The 18911-nt window shown below is 36.4% G+C and overlaps 1 protein-coding gene across 2 annotated transcripts in view; it reads left to right on the forward strand.

Annotated features, from left to right (window-relative positions):
• The window catches only part of SLC12A2 (solute carrier family 12 member 2), a 103835-nt gene that overhangs the window by 17586 nt on the left and 67338 nt on the right, over positions 1-18911 (forward strand). For both annotated transcript variants that reach the window (XM_073878616.1, XM_025860989.2), the window contains exons 2-4: positions 12275-12394; positions 13827-13902; positions 14212-14307. In XM_073878616.1, coding sequence (XP_073734717.1) covers positions 12275-12394; positions 13827-13902; positions 14212-14307 — 292 coding nt within the window. The remainder of the gene's footprint in view (positions 1-12274; positions 12395-13826; positions 13903-14211; positions 14308-18911) is intronic.

The raw sequence follows: 18911 nt of genomic DNA on the forward strand, positions 1-18911 counted from the left end.
TCATTAACGATGATTTGATTGGCTTAAATAAAGCTGGGCCCAGAAGTTTGCTTCTCTTCTCAGACCATGCTATCTAGCATTAACCCTAGTTGATGTAAAGTGCTTATCATTTGTCACTAAAGGAAATAGAGAGGAAGCTATCTTAGTAAGCACAATTTTCAGTACCAGTTAAGTTGCAGAACTTTTTAGCAGTTTGATCCTTAACAATCAAAGCCATGTTATTTGCGGGTGCCTGGGTGGCTCAGTTGGTTAAGCGACTGCCTTCGGCTCAGGTCATGATCCTGGAGTCCCGCATGAGCAGGGAGCCCGTTTCTCCCTCTGACCCTCCCCCCTCTCATGTTCTCTCTCTCAAATAAATAAATAAATCTTTAAAAAAAAAAGAAAGCCATGTTATTTGCACTGTCTTACTAAGTTGCCGATGGTGTATGTGATATATCTTTTACCACCACGCAGAATGGTGATCCTATATGTATGTAACAGTCATTGTTTTTCATTTTTTTTCTTCCATGGGTAATTTTAAGCCCTGCTAATATCAATTTATAAGAAGCTCTGTAGTACAGTCTAGATTAATGCTGTTTTGTGGTATTTATTTTCACGTATTTGTTCAACATCTGGTTATTTAAGTGCACAACATGGACAGTTGTAATAGATTGCTTACTAGTTGCTTATAATAACAGCAGAAATGTATTGAGTAATTACTTGTTAATGTCAGGCAATGCACCAAGCACTTAAAACATGTTCTTGTCCAATCTTAAAGTCTTTTTTGTTTTTAATTGTGGACTATACCAGAGAAAAACACAAAGCATAAGTGTGTAACTTAATTAAGTGAACACCTACACCGTCATCACCCAGATAAAAAGATAGAACATTACTGGTACCCCAGATACACTCCATGCACCCCTTTTAAGTCCTCCTTCCCCCATGGAAAGTAGCTGCTGTCCTGACTTAATGGTGATTATTTCCTTGAGACTTGGTTTCAATTTTTTTTTAAATGCCTTTTATCATCTTTATGTATTCTTGAAGACTCTTAGTCTAGTTTTGCCTTAAAACTTCATATAAATAGAATCATACGGTATACTTTTATCTGTTATCTTTTGCTCACTGTTATGGTTGTATTTATAATTCATTCGTTTTTATTGCTACCATCTTCCACTGTATGAAATGCTATGATTTATTTATTCAGCAATTACAGATGTTTGGATTATTACTGTTTTTGTCAATTATTACATAATTTGCCAAACACAATTTGGCAGTTAAACGGTGCTGATACGAACATTTTTATACAGGTGTCCTGCTCCATATAAGTATTTTATGTCTGTAGGGCCATATCTTACAGTAGAATTGCTGGGTTGAACAGCATGCATGTTTTGAATTTGAAAAGATAATGCCCAATTTTCTTTTCCAAAGTTGTTTACCAATTTAGGGTACCACCAGCAGTGTATTGAGAGTTTTTGTGTTCTTTCAATCGTCATGTTTTTTCACTAAATCTTCTCAAACAGTATGGAATAGGCATTTTTATCTCCATTTTACAGATGTGGACACTGACAGCAGAGGGGCTAAACAACTTGCCAGAGTTTGCATAGCTACTGAGTAGCAGAGCTGGAATTGTAACCTAGATCTGACTCAGAGACACTTTTAAATTTACTACCATTTCAGGACATTGTGTGGAAAACAGAGATGGCCTATAAAGACTCAAAATTCAGTTGCTTCGTCTTTGGATAAAATCACAGGAAGGGTCTGTGCCCTTGTGGATGCTCCATTTTAATACATACTGAAGGAGTGGGGGTAGATGCGTAGATTACAAGAACTGAGTAAATTAAAAGGCAAATCACAGAGTACGATATGTGCTACAAAGACAGTACAAGGGGCACTGATGAGAGGAAACTGTATGTTGGGCAGCCTAGAAAGGACGAGGCTACATTTAATCGAAGGCCTCGAGGATCTGAGGGACACATTCATCTCCAAAGTGTGTTACAGGCACGGGGAGCAGCAAGCAAAAGGTCTCCCAGGAGAAAGTACTCTTAAGACAGTATTTCAGCAATGAAGCAGGATTGTATCACATTAAATATTTCAGTTAGAACCCTGTCATTTTTCTCACTTAACGGATGGAAGTTTGAGGGTGTATAAGGCATGTACAAAAATTTTCAAGCAAAATTAATAGAAATAGGAAAGTGATCTGTGACTGGAAAAACACAGTAGCTTCTAAAACCGACTAATATTTACCTTTTGTTCCGTTGTGTCCAATCTGTGTGTGATAACAAAATGTGGATGTGTAGGTAGGCCCAGGGGTCAAGAGGTTCCAATGGTAGAGCATATAAAGGATGAAAGAAACGTGTATGACCTGCAACATTTGACTGAAAGGGCTTGCGGGCTGGAGCAGGCAATGTGGTTTTTAGGTGGAAAAAGGAAGACCTAGATAACATAGAAACTCAATGATAGGCCTATTTTACCTACCTTCCATACCACAGTAGCCTCCAAATACACTTCTGAAGTTAAGTAACACAGCTCTATCTAGTACATAATTTCATATTTAAACATTTGACATGCCTTATCCAGATGGATTGTGTCTGGATGCTGGCCATTCTTTCTCCTCCATAGGTGGTCCAGTGCAGCTGTCTGTAAGAATCTTGTAGGGCAAAGAGTTTTGTAGATACTGTAGACCCTGGGAGATTTTCTACAAAGCACAGATTTAGAAATAATCCCCTGTGGTGCCCTCCAGTGCAGAGTTTCTGTCTTCTTCTTTTTTCCTGTCAAAAGCTTCTTTAGATTTGGAAGCAGAGGAAGGAGGGAAAGATGAAACAATGCTGAAGAGTGAAAACGGCAGGGGAATTGTGAAGTTTGAGCAGACCAGTTTCCTGAGTTGGGTGATTTGTCTATCTTTGGCCCTTAGCCCAGAATACTTTGGCTCACTGTAATATGTGGACTTCTACCATTTAGAATAGTCTTTGTACTGCCACATTAATGGCTGCATGATTTGGGATGCGTCAACCTCTCAAAAGACTGTTTCCTCATTTTTTAAGTGAAGATAATATCTGCCTCTCAAAGATGTGCCAATTTAGGAAAATAGGACATATAAGCATTTAGGGAACTATCTGACACACAGTAGGTTTTTGGTAAATGTGGCTGTTTATATTAAAGTAAGCCATACAGGGGGCACTTCTGTGGCTCAGTCTGTTAAGCATCTGCCTTCAGCTCAGGTCAGGATCCCAGAGTCCTAGGATTGAGCCCTGCATCACATTGGTCTCCCTGCTCAGCGGGAAGTCTGCTTCTCCCTCGCCCTCTGACCTTCTTCCTACCCATTCTCTCTCTCTCTCTCAAATAAATAAAATCTTAAAAAAAATAAAAATCTAATAAATAATAAAGTAAGTAAGCCAGATGGATTATGGTAGTCTCATATACTAAGAATTCTTAGTTTATCCCAAAGGTAATGAGTAAACAGACCTAGATTATATACAACTTATATTTTATAAGAAACTTTTGTTTATTGAAAGCGGGAAAAACTGTTTCATTGTATCTTTGAAAGCGGGAAAAACTGTTTCATTGTATCTGGCACAGTTAGTAGAAAAATTCTGGTGTATATGACTGTAGACTTGAATTGATTGGGTTAGATTCAGTGCAGGGTTCACCTTACCCCCCAGAATGCAAAATCAAACTATTTCTTAACCCACAAACCAATTCTCATCCAGAATTGAACTCTTAGAAAGTAATTGGGAAGAAGCCATTATCTCTGTTATATTTACCAAATGTTCATGTGCTTAGAGGAAATAGGGGATTGCTCAGAAACATAGGGAAATAAAGGGAACTAAGTGTACTAAGGCACCTTGGGACACTGCTAAATAAGCTTTTCCATCTTGTTTTTCTTTTAGTGCAAACATGAATATGGGATAGAATTTAAAACTTAACTTTTGGAAGAAATTATTGTTTCAGTCTTATTTATATGAGATCTCCCTTAATGTTGGATTTGTAACATTTTTGATGGTTGTAATTAGCAGAATTTTTTAGCATTTAGATGGTGTCTTCTGCCAGAATAATTTGGAATTGGACAACTTAAGGGTAAACATTTTTGCATATTTTCAAATTTCTGTGTTCTTTACCATAGCTACTATATTGTACCTAGCACCTTCTTCTGAATAAGTAATTGTTAAATGCATTCAAACTGTATAGCTGTGTATTGACACACCCACCTCCACATTCTTTTCCTGTTCATGTTGGTTTTTTCCTGTCACTTTTGATTATTTGGTAAGGTTGATGTACTGCATAAGGAGGTCAGTTGTGAATGAGATCCAAATTTTATTTCATAGGTTCAAATGCTAGAAAGCAGGGTAACGTTGGGCAGGGTGAATGAATTTTTTACTCCTATTTTATGGCAGCAAGAAAATGATTAGTTAGTACATATAGCCTTGTCTTACTGAAAAACTAAAACTATGTCATAATCTAGTTTTTTATTTGCAGCTTTATCTTCAGTGAATAATCAGCCTTGGGTTTTTGGTTTGTTTGTTTTTTGTAAAAGAATACCTTATGTGATCCTCACATTAACTATGTAAATTAGTGTATTAGTGTAAGAACCACTTTCTAGTTGCAGAGGTGATGCCAAAAACAAATTTTCTTCCTGTAAATAAATGGACCTTTACACAGAAACATAGACTCACAGTGGGTCCATAAAACATGATCAAGATTGGGCGCCTGGGTGGCTCAGTTGGTTAGGCGACTGCCTTCGGCTCAGGTCATGATCCTGGAGTCCCGGGATCGAGTCCCGCATCGGGCTCCCTGCTCAGCAGGGAGTCTGCTTCTCCCTCTGACCCTCCCCTCTCATGTTCTCTCTCATTCTCTCTCTCACATAAATAAATAAAATCTTTAAAAAAACCCACATGATCAAGATTTAATGCAGTATATATTTCTGGGAGGCAGGAGGCAGACAAAAGGAAGAGGCTCTCTAGTTGCAGGAGCAGTTAAGTGATGCTCACTGGCACGGGCTTTAGTCTTCCGGTGCTGGGAGAGGTCAGGACTTCCCAGCAGGTGCCACGGGAGCATCATTGCCTGGGCACTGAGAGCTTGTGGAGTTCTAGGGAAACTGCTGCCCTTGCTCTGATAGGGTCAACTGAGTGTGTAATCTTGTTCTTGTTGAACAGTGGTCAGGCATGGAAAAACCAGGACAACCTAAGAATAAGTTTTCCAATTCTTTTGAAACACATAACTGTAGGTGAGTCATAATCTCACATTTCTAACGTGGCACTTGCATTTAAATTTAAATTGCTAGATTATAATCAAGTTTTATCAGCTGGCTTTATAGCATCAAGCTAGAAATGTCAACTGTTTTCTGGGGCTGTGTTACTAAAAATTGATCATTATTTAGAGAGCCTCAAGACGCCAAGGGGATGGTACTGGTGGGCAGGGACTATTATCTCCATTTTACAGATTGGGAAAGTTACTGTTTACGGAAAGGCAGTGACTTGAAATAGAGGGTGTTATTGAAAAAGACCCTAACCTTTTTTTTTTTGACTGAGTTAAGCATTTAATTTAATAGCGGCTACTTTGGTATAGTGGAAAGTGTCCCACATTTAAGGTGGGGGACCTGCCGTTCATCTCTAGCCTCTACTATAAAAATGACAAGTCTAAGAGGGCTGGAAAGTACCTATTAGGGTGATTGATAAAATCGATGAATGAATATTTGTTAAATGAATGAGTAGAAGGATGTGATTGTGATTTATGCCCAGAAGTGGCTTTTTGTAAATGTAGAATCTTCAAATAACAGAAGAATGTTAAGGGTTACCTTGGACTTTTTAATATATTAAATACAGTTAAGGGATTGGAGCATTTCTCTTTTGTAGAGTGTCCATATTTGAGCATCCTTAAGTCTCCCTGGAAACAATACTGTGGCAGTCTTAGGCCTAAAGAGACACCTAGGTACAGCTTTGCTCAGTTCTTTAAAATATGAATGAATAAAACAAAATAAAACCGCAAACATTATCTTTTGCCCACTGTGACTTGAAATTGTTGAGCAAAGACACTTTTACCAGGTTTTTTACCAGTTTAACTATAAAAATTGAATTTGTATCAAAATGAGTAGCTTGGTAATAAACATTGCTAGAAATATGTTTTATTAGTATTTTAACTGTATTCAGAGGTTGCACTATTTAAACAGTCTTGATGTTTCTCTGCCCAACGATAAACACCTTTATCAACTTACCGTGCAAAAAATGTGATCAGAACTCATTCGTATCACTGCACAGTCCTCTTCTGTATTAACATCCTTGTCTGTATAGTTGTAAAGACCACCTATGCTACATTTTATTCTGGAAATGAAAATTCTGTGGATTTAGTTGACTGGAATGTCCAGAGAAAATCACTGACATTTAATGTAATGTGAACTAAAGCATTTAACAATGAAAAGTGCATTGATGTGCATATTTGGGAGCTGAGAAGGATGTACACAGATGACAACCTTGCGCTCCAGGTTACAGAGCTAGTTTAAACCAGTATTAAAGTTTTTAATGGCAGTTTTTTAAAAAACCTGGTCAAGTATTTTTTTCCTAAAGCTTGATTTTTTGTCCAATGTTATGAAAACAAATCTGGTTTCATCGTACGTTGTCTCTAAAAATCTGAAGAAAATTTTTCTGTTGGGGAAGAAACAGCTTGATTTCATGAGATTTTTCTTTTTTCTTTCTTTTTTTTTTTTTACTGAAAAATGATGAAACTCAGTATATTACAGGTAGTGTCTTCTCTTTGGTCAGAATTGAAATATAACATTTGATATTTAAATGGGTGAATTAAGAGAGACAAGTTTAATTGTTGGATATGGAAGCTGAACAAACTTCACAGCAATTTTTAAGATGTCCATTGAGGAATCTAACACATTTACATTATAAAGGATTTTAATTATTAAGACCTTACTGTTTCTCTTGTCAAATTCTTTTTTTTGATAGTTAAGTGTTCGCCAAAACTGATCCAAGAAAGAGAAATCATCTCCTTCTTTTCATTTAGAGGAAAGTTGCTGTTTATAGCACGTTGACAATTTCTTTTTCTTATTTGGTAAGAATTAGAATAGAAAAAAAAATATCCAAGTGGCAACATCAGTATTGACACTCGGAACTCACACTCGCAGGGTAGAGCTAATCTGCAAATGAACAGGAGCCATTGCTTATTGCTTAACATATAGATAGTATTTGAAGCTGTGGGTTACGTGAGATGGTGAGATGACTGGAGAAAGAAAATCCAGAATGAGAAAAGGAGATGGCTCTAGGACCGAGGGTTCCCGTTTAATTGCTGGGTAGAAGAGGCTCAGAGAAAATGGCATTTCAAGAAATGTTTCAAGAAAGACGGAGTAGTCAGCAGTGTCATATGCCATTTCATAAGTCCAGTGGGACAGAGCCTGAAAGATGTCCATTAGATTTGGCAGCAGAGAAGTCTTGGGATGTCTTAAAACTATTTTGGCCTTGTGGTGGGGTGAAGCCAGGTTGGCAGTCATTGAGGAATGTGCTATATAGTTCAGCAGATTTGACTGGGCATTTTTTGATGGTGGTGGTTGTGTTTGGGGAGTCATTGTGCAGTAAAAAGCTAACCTTGGTTAGAGGAGCAAGATGGCAGAGGAGTAGGAGACCTAAATTTGGTTTGGTCCCAGAATTCAGCTAGATCGTTATCAAACCATTCTGAACACCTACAGTCTCAACAGGAGATCGAAGAAGAGAATAGCAGCAATTCTATGAACAGAAAAGCGATCACTTTCTGGAAGATACATTATATGTTGCAGTAAGAAGTTAACCGTGGTTAAAGGAGGAAGAATGATGGAGTTGAGGTGTAAATTTGAATACACAGGGGAAAGAAGAGATTACCCGTACTTCAAAAACTCTTTTTTTCTCTACTCTCTGCAAAGAAATAATGGCTGTGGAGACCAGAGTTCCTTTTCATTCTTGTATTTTCTTTCCTTTATTTTTTTAGATTTTTTTTTCTTTTTATCAAGACACAGAGAGAGAGAGAAGAGAGAGTGAGCGCGAGAGAGAGCATGAGGGGGAAGGGGCAGATGCAGGGCTCCCCACTGAGCAGGGAGCCAGATACAGGACCCTGGAATCATGACCTGACCCGAAGGCAGACCCACTGAGCCACCCAGGTGCCTCCTCATTCTTGTATTTTGTATATCCCCAGAAAAATGTTCAACTCCTCATGCTTTCTCTCTGTAAGTTTCTCTTTTCATTGTGTTTCCATAGCTTCACCCACTTGCTCTTTATCCCTGGTCCCTCTCCTAAGTTCCAGTCATGAATTTTTTAACAGCCTGATAGAACTCTTTAATTGTCTCATGACTCCTCAAATTCACCATGTCTGACTGAATTAATCCCTTCCTTTTCAGCCTGCCATAATTTACTAGTATATCCCTTTCTTTCACTTAGAAATGCCTCCAGTTACTGAGGGCCTAACTCTGGATCTTCCATTGTTCCCTCTATCTCTTCCTCACTTCCCCATTCTGATCCTACCCCCATCCTCAGTCCCTGCTTGGTAGACTCAGATCAGAATTCGGCTAGATCGTTATCAAACCATTCTGAACACCTACAATCTCAACAGGAGATCGAAGAAGAGAATAGCAGCTTTTGGAACAATTTTCCCCCCGAATAAGTCCGAATTAATTTGGCTCATTTGGTCTTCCATTTAATATGGTATTACCCATAAAATTCGTTCATGTTGTTATTTTTGACCTTTTATCCGTTATGTGAAAAACAGGAGAAAACACAAACCGATCATTTCTTTGAAACTGTTAGGTAGGTTGAAGATATTATTTATGCAGCTTTGTATCAGCATAATTTTAGTTCATAATTGTAAATGTGAAATTTTCTGATTATAAGGTTTTTAAACAATTTTTTGTATGTAGACAGAATACCACAGTTTCCTTATTTATCCTGAATTAATATATTTAAAGGTACACAGTATATGTATTCTACTTTGTTTTCCTGTTCCTGCAGGAAATTAATACAATTTAACCCAATTTTGTTATATTTAAATCTATTGGTTGAACTGTAAGTTATAAATACTTGATTACAATTTTTGAATTGTACTTGAGAGCTTAATAACATAGTTTTTTAAATAGAGCTATTGAAACGGAGAGAAAGGTAAACTTTCATTTTATGTGGACTCATGTCTGTTTTGAAATACTGCTTTCATACATGCTGGAAAATCTTCATCTGCATTTTTTGAATACAGTTGTTTGTAGTATAGTGGAAACTTACATAATTATCTCTAGATCTTCAGCTTTGTGGTAGAATTCTGATAAGCACCCGCAGTAAAAATTTTAAGATGCCTGCATGCTTTTGCAGTGTTAAAAAAGACACCCACATTGATACTTAACCTTAGAAAAGATAGCCTATGACGTATATGCATCTTTCATAGAAATGGGAAGGAAGAGGTCTTTTTGTGCATATTGTAGACATTATATTTTCTTGTAATATTTAGAAGATTATATAATGTTTTAAGCTTTTTTTTAAGATTTTATTTATTAGAGAGCAAGCATGAGTAGGAGAGGGGCAGAAGGAGAGAGAGAAGCAAACTCCCCACTGAGCAGGGAACCCAATGCAGGGCTCCATCCCAGGACCCTGGAATCATGACCTGAGACCAAGGCAGACGCTTAATCGACTGAGCCACCCAGGCGCCCCAAGATTATATAATATTTTAAAGTCTCCATTTACAAATTAAATGCAGAACACTATCCTAGAGTGAAAATCAAGGAACTTCTCTCTACCTTAAAGTTAATTGAATTAACAGACAAAAATTTTTATTCTGGCTTTATTTTAATAATTGAACTGGAGTCGTCATGCCTACGAAGAATCTTTTTTTTTTCACTTGGGATCATCATTGATGTTCTGCCATTTAGAGCATCTCCAACAGTGGAAGGAAAGCCAAAGTGGAATGCTCTGTGATTGAACCACACAGGCCCCTGGTCACATTATTTTCTCCTACATATATGTATTTCTAACAATATGGTTACTGATTTCCGTGTTTATACCAGGTGCTAAATGAGGAAGAGGGATAACAATAGACAGATAAATTGACTGAAATGAGTCACACTCAGCAGTCTTATACAAAAGAAGAAGAAAAAATCACCAGACGTAGTCATTTCAAAAATGAGACCCAGCAATTCCACTCCTAGGGGTATTTCCATGATAAATGAAAACTTAGGTCCACACAAAAACTTGTGCACCAGTGTTCATAGCAGCATATTTCATTGTAGCCAGAATGTGGAATAGGTTCACATGTTTATCAGTTGATGCCTAAACAGCTGTGGTATATCTATACAATGTATTGTTATTTGGCAGTAAAAAAGAGTGAAGTACTGAAACACCTTGTAACGTGGATGAATCTTGAAAATGTTGGGCTAGGTGAAAGAGGCCACATACAAAGTCCACATATTATATGAGTCCATTCCATGTCTGTGACATGTCAGAATAGCAAATCCATGGAGACAGAAAGTTGATAAGTGATCGCCAGGAGCTGGGGAAATGGGAGTGACTGCTGATGGACTTGGAGTTTCTTTGTGAGATGATGAAAATGTTCTAAAATTGGTTGTGGTAATTGTACAGCTTGATGAATATACTAAAAATCATTGACTTGTGTACTTTAATTGGGTGAGTTGTGTGATTATATGAATTATATCTCAATAAATCTGTTAAAGTATAGCAGGTTGGGATCATTGGGATAAAGTATAGCAGATAATTTTTGTTAATGGGAGTGGTTAGTTCTCTATACTATAAGCTTGGGGTATTCCTCTTACAGTACAGAAATCATTGATACAGTAGAAAGTAATTGGGAAACTATGTGTTATAAAGGAAATTATAATAATTTGTGTCCCTTATGGTGTTTTTAAAAATCCAAGTAATCAGGAATGGTTAACATTAACATTCATCTTTAAGCTCTTAGTGATTTTAGAATGACTTGTTTTCCAAGTGTTTCATACAGTTGAAGTTATTGCCATGTCTTTTGATGCAAACATGAGCATTAGTTGAAAATTTGTTGTTTTGTTGTCATTAAAAAGCCTAGGTAAAATAATTTTCAAAAGATATACTAAAAGAAATTATCGCATCTAACTTACAGTGTTTCTTCTATGGCTTAAAAATCTAAGATTTAGCAGTCGTTTAGCTGTATAAATGTGAAATCTAAGAGCTGATACAGGTTGATACATACAGCATTAATACATAAATAGAATTAAATACATTTACTTGGCTAACAGATACTGGTCAAGGGAAAAAGGGAAGTTTGTATTATACAGATTTTTTTCTCCAGTAACAAAGAATTTGATATAGCTCATTTCTAATAAAAAAAATTTACATTAGGAATTCACCGGAGGGTATGAACTACTGGAAATGGTCTTTAAAAAGTATGGTATGAAATCTTGATGGTAATTTTCAGGATTAAATAATAACTGATTTAGTTGGCTTTTCTCCATTTAAAGAATGATTTTGGAAACACAGCTGTATTGTGTTCCCTGCTCTTGACATATGGATAAGGAAGAACTATGGGGATAGTGTCAGGGACATGATTCTAGATCTAAAACATTTTCTCTGCCCCAGCACCTCCCATCACCCCTCATGACCTGTTTAACACACTGTTACTGGTTTGGAAATTTGTCATATAACTTGAGTGTATTGGGACTGAACAACGGAACCATGGGGGGAGAGAGAGGGAAAATGTAGAGAACAAAAAACTAAAAATAACAGTGAGACATGAAGCATTAAAACCAGTTCATGTCTGAATCTAAAAAATTATGAAGAGAAAAATGAAGAGCACATGAAGATATAAAGTGAGTAAAGGCAAGAGTTAGGAATGAATCTTGGGATCCATGGGAATCCTGCTGTAATGGACTACAGAGGGAAAGCTGTGTTAATTGGTGATGGAATTTTAAATTGTTAATGTTGAAATTTCATTTGTGGGAAGGTTGCCAACCAGATATTATAAAGTTGTGGCTGAAGAGACAGGTCTGAACTGACTTTTAGCTAAGCCTATATGTATTTATTTGTTCTCCATATGCCACCAAAGTGTAATTAAAATTTGAAATTATTAAAATGGGTTTGCTGTCCTGATAAGATTTAAATTTTTTCAACACCTCGTAATTAAGGTTTTCTTCCACTTTATTACTTTACTTTTTTTTTTAAGGTAAAGTATACAGACATCCTTGATTCTTGGAAATCTGTATCCTCCTAAACATGATTAAATGTATTTAGAGATATTTGTTGTCTTTATCAGGTGATTTTTAAACTTTAAATAATTAAGCATAATTCACATTTCCTTTTCTAACCAGGAACCTTTTGAGGATGGATTTGCCAACGGGGAAGAAAGTACTCCAACCAGAGATGCTGTAGTCACATACACTGCGGAAAGTAAAGGAGTTGTGAAGTTTGGCTGGATCAAGGGTGTATTAGTATGTACCTATAGATTGAATATTAGACTAACAGCATTTAAGTTTATTATAAAATCTTCCTAATGTTCTCATCATTTCTTAAGAGAGCTCTTCTTTCTCTTTTTATGTGAGTGTTATGGAAGACCAAATTAATAACTTGTACCTCCTTTTCTTGTGGATATTAAATTCAGTAAAGGAAACAGGATATATGTATTAACAGAATCATATTATACTTGATTTCCTCTAAATTGTATTTTATTACCTCTTGTAAATCTCACATATTGTCATTTTTCAGAAATTAAATATGAAACTATTAAATTGATGGGAGCATCAGAATCAAGAAAGCTGAGCAGGCAGTAAAGCTGATCTATTTCTGCCTCCTTTCCTGCTACCCCATTATTTTTTGAAGAGAAATATATGAAAGTTAACATGGAACAGAATGAAGGAGAAATTGTTTTCTTAAGTGTTGAGGTCACTTCACTAGATAGGTTCAGGTGATTACGTTTCAGATGTATTTCTGTTTTTCTGTATTGGAATAGGCACTAAGGAACTGACTGGAGGAGACTGGGAGACTAAATGACTTCCACTGGGGCTTTGGGAGCATTTAATTAGAGTCATGTTGACATTTAGGGGAGAAGCCGAGGGAAAATCCCAGGTCCAGTAGTAATTTCATTGCTTAATCAATAGGGTAAATGTGAAGCTCCAGATAGTATTGTTTGTCTATTCTTAGATATTTAGTATTTAGAACTCACAGTTCAGAGATTTTTTTGTTGTTTTTTTTTATTTATTTTTTATTTATTTTTTTTATGTTATGTTAGCCACCATACAGTGTATCATTTGTTCACAGTTTTAAAGGATGTGTGAAGGGCACCTGGGTGACTCAGTAGGTTGGGCGTCTGCCTTCGGCTCGGGTTGTGATCCTAGAGTGCCTGGGTGGCTCAGTCAAAGGAATATGCAACTCTTGATCATGGGGTTGTGAGTCTGAGCCCCACATTGGGTGTAGGGATTACTTAAATAAATAAATAAACTTTAAAAAAAAAAAAGATGTGTGAACAATTAGCATTTTGTTTTGACATACTTTGTAATACTTAAATCTTCTGAAGAAATCATGAAATAAGGATGTTATTAAAGAATAAGCAAAAATTAAACTTAGTAAATAGGAATAGGAACTATTTTTTTAGGGTTGAAGTGGTAAAAGATTTCTTTAACCTTGTTTAGTACCTTTTGCTGTTTTAGATCATTGTGGTGTTATATTACACTTAAATTAGCTCACATTTTAGCTCTCATTAAGTTCTTTTAAAAAAAGTACTACAAAGAGAAGGATAAGAGATTGTAAATGTCTTTCTTTAGTTTTAAATGGATATTGTCCTCCTTTTGGCTAGTTTTGCGTTTACTGATGTATTAAATTTGATCACTTGCCTTCATCTGGGACTTGTCCTCTTTTCTTCCCTAGGTACGTTGTATGTTAAACATTTGGGGTGTTATGCTCTTCATTAGATTGTCATGGATTGTGGGTCAAGCTGGAATAGGTAAGCGAAGTTATATACTGCTTGTTTCATTTGAGAATGAAAAAGTGAGGTAGCCTTGTGCTCGTCTAGGCTGTGAACCTCATAGCATTCAAACAACTGGAATTATTCTAAGCTATTTTCTCGTTTGTATCAGATTATTGTCTTAATATCTTAAAATTTTTTTTCAAAATTTTGGTTAGATTTTTCTAAAATGGGATAAAAATAAGGTAATTGTTAAATATAATGTAAATTTTGTAGACTAACCAGTTCTAGATAAGGCAGGTTGAAATAAATATAAGTATTCTCAGTCTCTTTTCTTTTTCCCTAAAGGTCTGTCGGTTGTTGTAATTATAATGGCCACTGTTGTGACAACTATCACAGGATTGTCTACTTCAGCAATAGCTACTAATGGATTTGTACGTGGAGGTAAATTCAGTCTTTTCACATCATTGTCACCAGATTACTGTTACTAAGTAAACTGAGGTCTAAATTTTAAAATTATTTTTATCTTAAAAAAAGCAACATAGGTCTGTATTGGTGAGAAACTTGCTACTAAGTACTTTCAAACTAGCATATTAGAATATACAATTTAATTTTGGCCCATACATAAATATGTATGCTTAAAATTAATTAGGATGTTCATTGTATTTGGTAGCAAGAATGGAGCTTCTGACCTGGTGTCTTCTCCATTGGGTTGTCCCTTACCTCCTTCCTGGTTTTAGCCCTTGGTTCAATAGCATGCATCCTGTATTTGGTTAGTATTATATAGGTGTAACCTTTAGGGAAACTTAGGGAGAGTTCTTTTCCCATGATCTGACAGCTTGTGTGAGTTACATCTGGGACCTGAATCCATACTATCAACTCTAGCTCTCTTCTTTGGTTGCCCTGAGGTCTCTTTCATTGGAATCCACAAGATTTGCCTTGTGAGATTTTACCTTCCCGGGGAGAGCACCTAGGAGACCAGGAGAATCGCCTTGGGACCTCTGTGAACAAGAAGAAAAGAATTGCATTTTCCAAATCAAAACTCATCATTTAGCTGAAGTGAGGACATCCCTAGAGAAAGGAAAGAAAATGGACTTTACCAGCTCCAGTACAGTGGTCATAGCAATCAACTGAGAAGACAATCTACTTGTAACATCTGCCTCACCTGTTTTACAGACCCATATTTCACATTATACATAGACAATTTCTGCCTTGTCTGCACCAGGTATTTAGAGAGAGAACTAGATTGAGCCTTTCATTTCTCTTCATTGTCTTCATATTACATACCAGAAGATCCAGATCTCTATGGCCTGCGGGAAGCTGGTAGCCATATGTCCATGCTGAGCATGCGTGACTGTTGGCTGAAGTTGTACATGTACATGAGTCTAGAGTGAGCTATATTGGGGTGAAAGATGTGGATATGTCCAAAAGAGTTAATCAGACAACACTGAGATTCTTTTTGCCTTCTTATGTACTGTGCCCCATGCTTCATTTATTTCTGCTACTGTTGGGGAATGGTAGTGAAAGAAGAAATGGATGTGGTGGATCAGCAAATTATCAAAGTATTTCTCCTTCTCTTTAGGCTTTCCAGTCAAGGTTGTAAGCCTCAATGGGGCATGAAGCCACTGGCGGCATGAACCCCACAGATTACTCTCCATGTGAACTCAAGCTTAGGGGCAGCATAGATTTTCCTGCATTGGGACTAAAAAGCCATTTAATCTTTCAATACTGTCAGTAGTTTTCATATGTATTCATAAATACATCTACCTCAGACTCTGACCACATACTGTGAAACTTTGCTAGAAGGCGTTCATTTTTCACTTGTCAGTTGGTGACTTTGGAAACCTGGCTGATCCTTTACAGAATACAAGCAAGTTGTATCAGTGAAAGTTTTTTGGAGATTTTTTTCCATGACTGTAAGCCCCTTCTGTCACCGCTTTATCTGCTTCATGGACTTGGACAGCCCTAATGGGATTTAATTTGGTTTCATGAAAAACAGGATTTTCCCCATATGAGAAAGTAGATACAGGTCTAAATCTGGCAAGAATATATCGCACCCTGTAGTCATGATTCTAAATTGAAAGTATTAGTGTGACTTAATATATTTTATCCCAAAAGTGCATGTTGCTTAGTTCTGTTTGCAAAAATGACGTATAACAAATGACCAACCCAGTAGCAGTGAACCACCCCCTAGTGCCCATGTGGTATATTTTCATTCAGAGGAGCAGAGGACCTTGGAGAAATGATTGGTTCCAGATCTGGGCAGGAAATGTACTGTAAGAGCCTAGACATTTTTTCACATTGGAAAGTAAAGAAGGTGTAACAGAGGCTACTAGTTTCAGGTCAAAAGGACCCAGGAGTCAATTTGAATTAAGAGGCTAGTGCTGACTTGAGTTTGCTTAGTTTGAACAGCAATACTACTACTAATAATAACTAATTTAAATGAAGACTTAATGTATGATAAAATCCTTAAGTTCACAGACACCACAAAAAGATCTTATTTTTTACCTTTGAAGAATGCTAGGGAACTAACTTATTATGAAAATTGATAAATAAATGTGAAGAATCTCATCAACATGAGATTCATCAAGTTTTCCTGAATGAAAGTTTCCTTACCTAAAGTCAGTGTAATCAAGAAATTGATGAGATTTGTTCTTTGATAATTGTTCAACGTAGCAAGAGAAGGAAAGAGAATTAAAATATTCCAACTTTGTAAGCTCTTTACTCAGTAAAAGTATCTGTGAAGTATTGTTTCCTGAGAAATTGAATCTGAATTATACCATGCCTGTAGATCCAGAAAGCATTTTATAGAATGTACAGAGGAGAGAGGAACTTACTAAATAACACTGTAGCGTGATAGCAGATTCCAGAGAAGGAATCTCTCTGGAACAAGGAATCTTTAAGTTGTCTCTGCACCCAACATGAGGCTTAAACCCACAACTGTGACATCCAGAGTTGCACGCTTCACTGACCAAGCTAGCCAGGCACCCCAGGAATCTTCCTTGTTTGACATAATTTTCCAAGGAGAAAGAAAGTGTGGGAGTTAGGGTTTAAAGCAAACTGTAAGAGACTCATTTTATAGGTGTGAGTTTGTTTGCCATTCGTAACAATAAACTGCTTTGTCTTTAAGTGGGGTGGGGCCAAGGGTGCCAGGTTTGGATCTCCCCTAGCCCAATCACTGAGGACTTGATTTTTACTTCTCTTAAAATGGCTACACAGGGAAGACAGGAATAGAGATATAAATATCCACAAGTCAGGGTGCCAAAGGCTTAGATTAGAGAAATAGAGGGATACCATGGAAATAGTGATGTCTGGAAATCCATCTCAATTTTCTGTGACTGGAGGTTGATTATTAAGGGAATTAATAAGGAAATATTTTACCTAAAGGTTGTGGTTGCTCTGTATAGTAATTTCAGTTTGGAGAGCTCCTTTTGAACTTCCCTAGTAATCTTGCTAATATAAAGAATTATTTTGAGGTAGAGTCCAACAGTTTATGTTGATTCTTAACTCAATCACAACATTTATTTATACTTTATTTAATATTGAATAATATTTTATTCTCAGTTTATAGGGTATGTTTCTCTCTCTTTGGCAGTATGTGAGATACATACTTTTCCTAGCGCTGTGTGCTTTTTGCCATTAGAGAAATTTAATTTTACCAAGTTACCTTAACATTGGCTTTAACAGTACATTTTAGAGATTAAACAGATAGCAATCTAGGAAAGTGTACTTTTTTTTAAATATTAAGTAACTGCCAATTTGTAAACAAATATAATAATGTCCAGTTATGAAGTCCAGGATAAAAATAATATGACAACATTCAAGGTTTCTTAAAAAAAAACAAAACAAAACTAGTCAAAACTTAGAAAATAAAAGCATAGTTTCAGGCTTCATTAGTTTTTAGTCAGGATTTTTGGGTACTGAAACTACTCGGAGGTTACAGAATCATGTCCTCAGTTCTCTGCCTGCACAGAATAAGATAGCAGTGCCAAGTAAGTTTGGCAGGTACTCCTCACCTTCATCTCTGCCTCAGTGCCTGGCCTAACAGACAAATATAGTCTACAGATGATTGTGGCCTACTCCGAGCCCAGAGCTCTTTACCATTGTGCAAATCCTTATCGGTGTTTCTGAAAGCTGGGTTTTACTGAACTTACTTGGGCCACGTGCAGCAGGTTCTCTAAGAGGGTGCTGGCCAGCAGTCACTTTGACTTAGATCTGCATTTTCTAGATGTCTCAGACCGGAGTTCTTCCATCCTCAAATAATTAATCTGTGAATATGGTCTCATTTGTGAAATAGTAAATACTAGTTTTTGAATCATGTTGTATTATAGTGCTGAGCCTTAAGTTGAAAGCAGAGTTCAGTGTACTTTCAGATAAAAAGCCAGGTTACATCAAATTCAGACAGGTAGTTCTGAAAATGTAAAATTAATATAAACCTGTCTATTCCATGACTAAGATGAAATTTTATATTACTTGTACATCAGTCATTCAACAGATAATTGTTGAGCTCTTTGTGACAGACACTGGGTTTGTAACAATGAAGGTCAGAGAATATCCTGTTTTCTTGGAGCTGTAATCAGATAATAGTGGCAATTATTTTTTGAAACCTAACTGCTAGGCATGATACACGAAACGTAACTGCTAGGCATGATAATGTAGTCTTGACATACATTATCCATTGGATTTAATGCAGCATTGTTGTTAGTCACATGTATAATTTGTATGGATGAAGAGAGTAGAAATGAAACAATTATACTCATTTTTTCAACAAATTTAAATTTCATCCAGATTTTACTAGCGAATCTTTTTTAAGTGTCTGCATTATGTCAGAATTGTCTTTTTATTCTCCGCTATCTTTTTCATTTCTCTGAAATAATTGAAGACCTCTTCATTCTCTATATAGGTAAAATTAAACATTGGAAGGAATAGTAACATTTTTTGCATGGATTGTAAGTGACACAAAGTGCCTTCTATATTGGTAAAATCAGATGAACATCGATTGTCAAATTTTTTGTTTAGTCCATTATATACCTATTCATTCCTGTCAT

This window comes from Callorhinus ursinus, unplaced genomic scaffold (assembly GCF_003265705.2).
Source record: "Callorhinus ursinus isolate GAN/ISIS: 27379988/994484 unplaced genomic scaffold, GSC_fseal_2.0 scaffold30, whole genome shotgun sequence".
Lineage (NCBI taxonomy): Eukaryota > Metazoa > Chordata > Mammalia > Carnivora > Otariidae > Callorhinus > Callorhinus ursinus.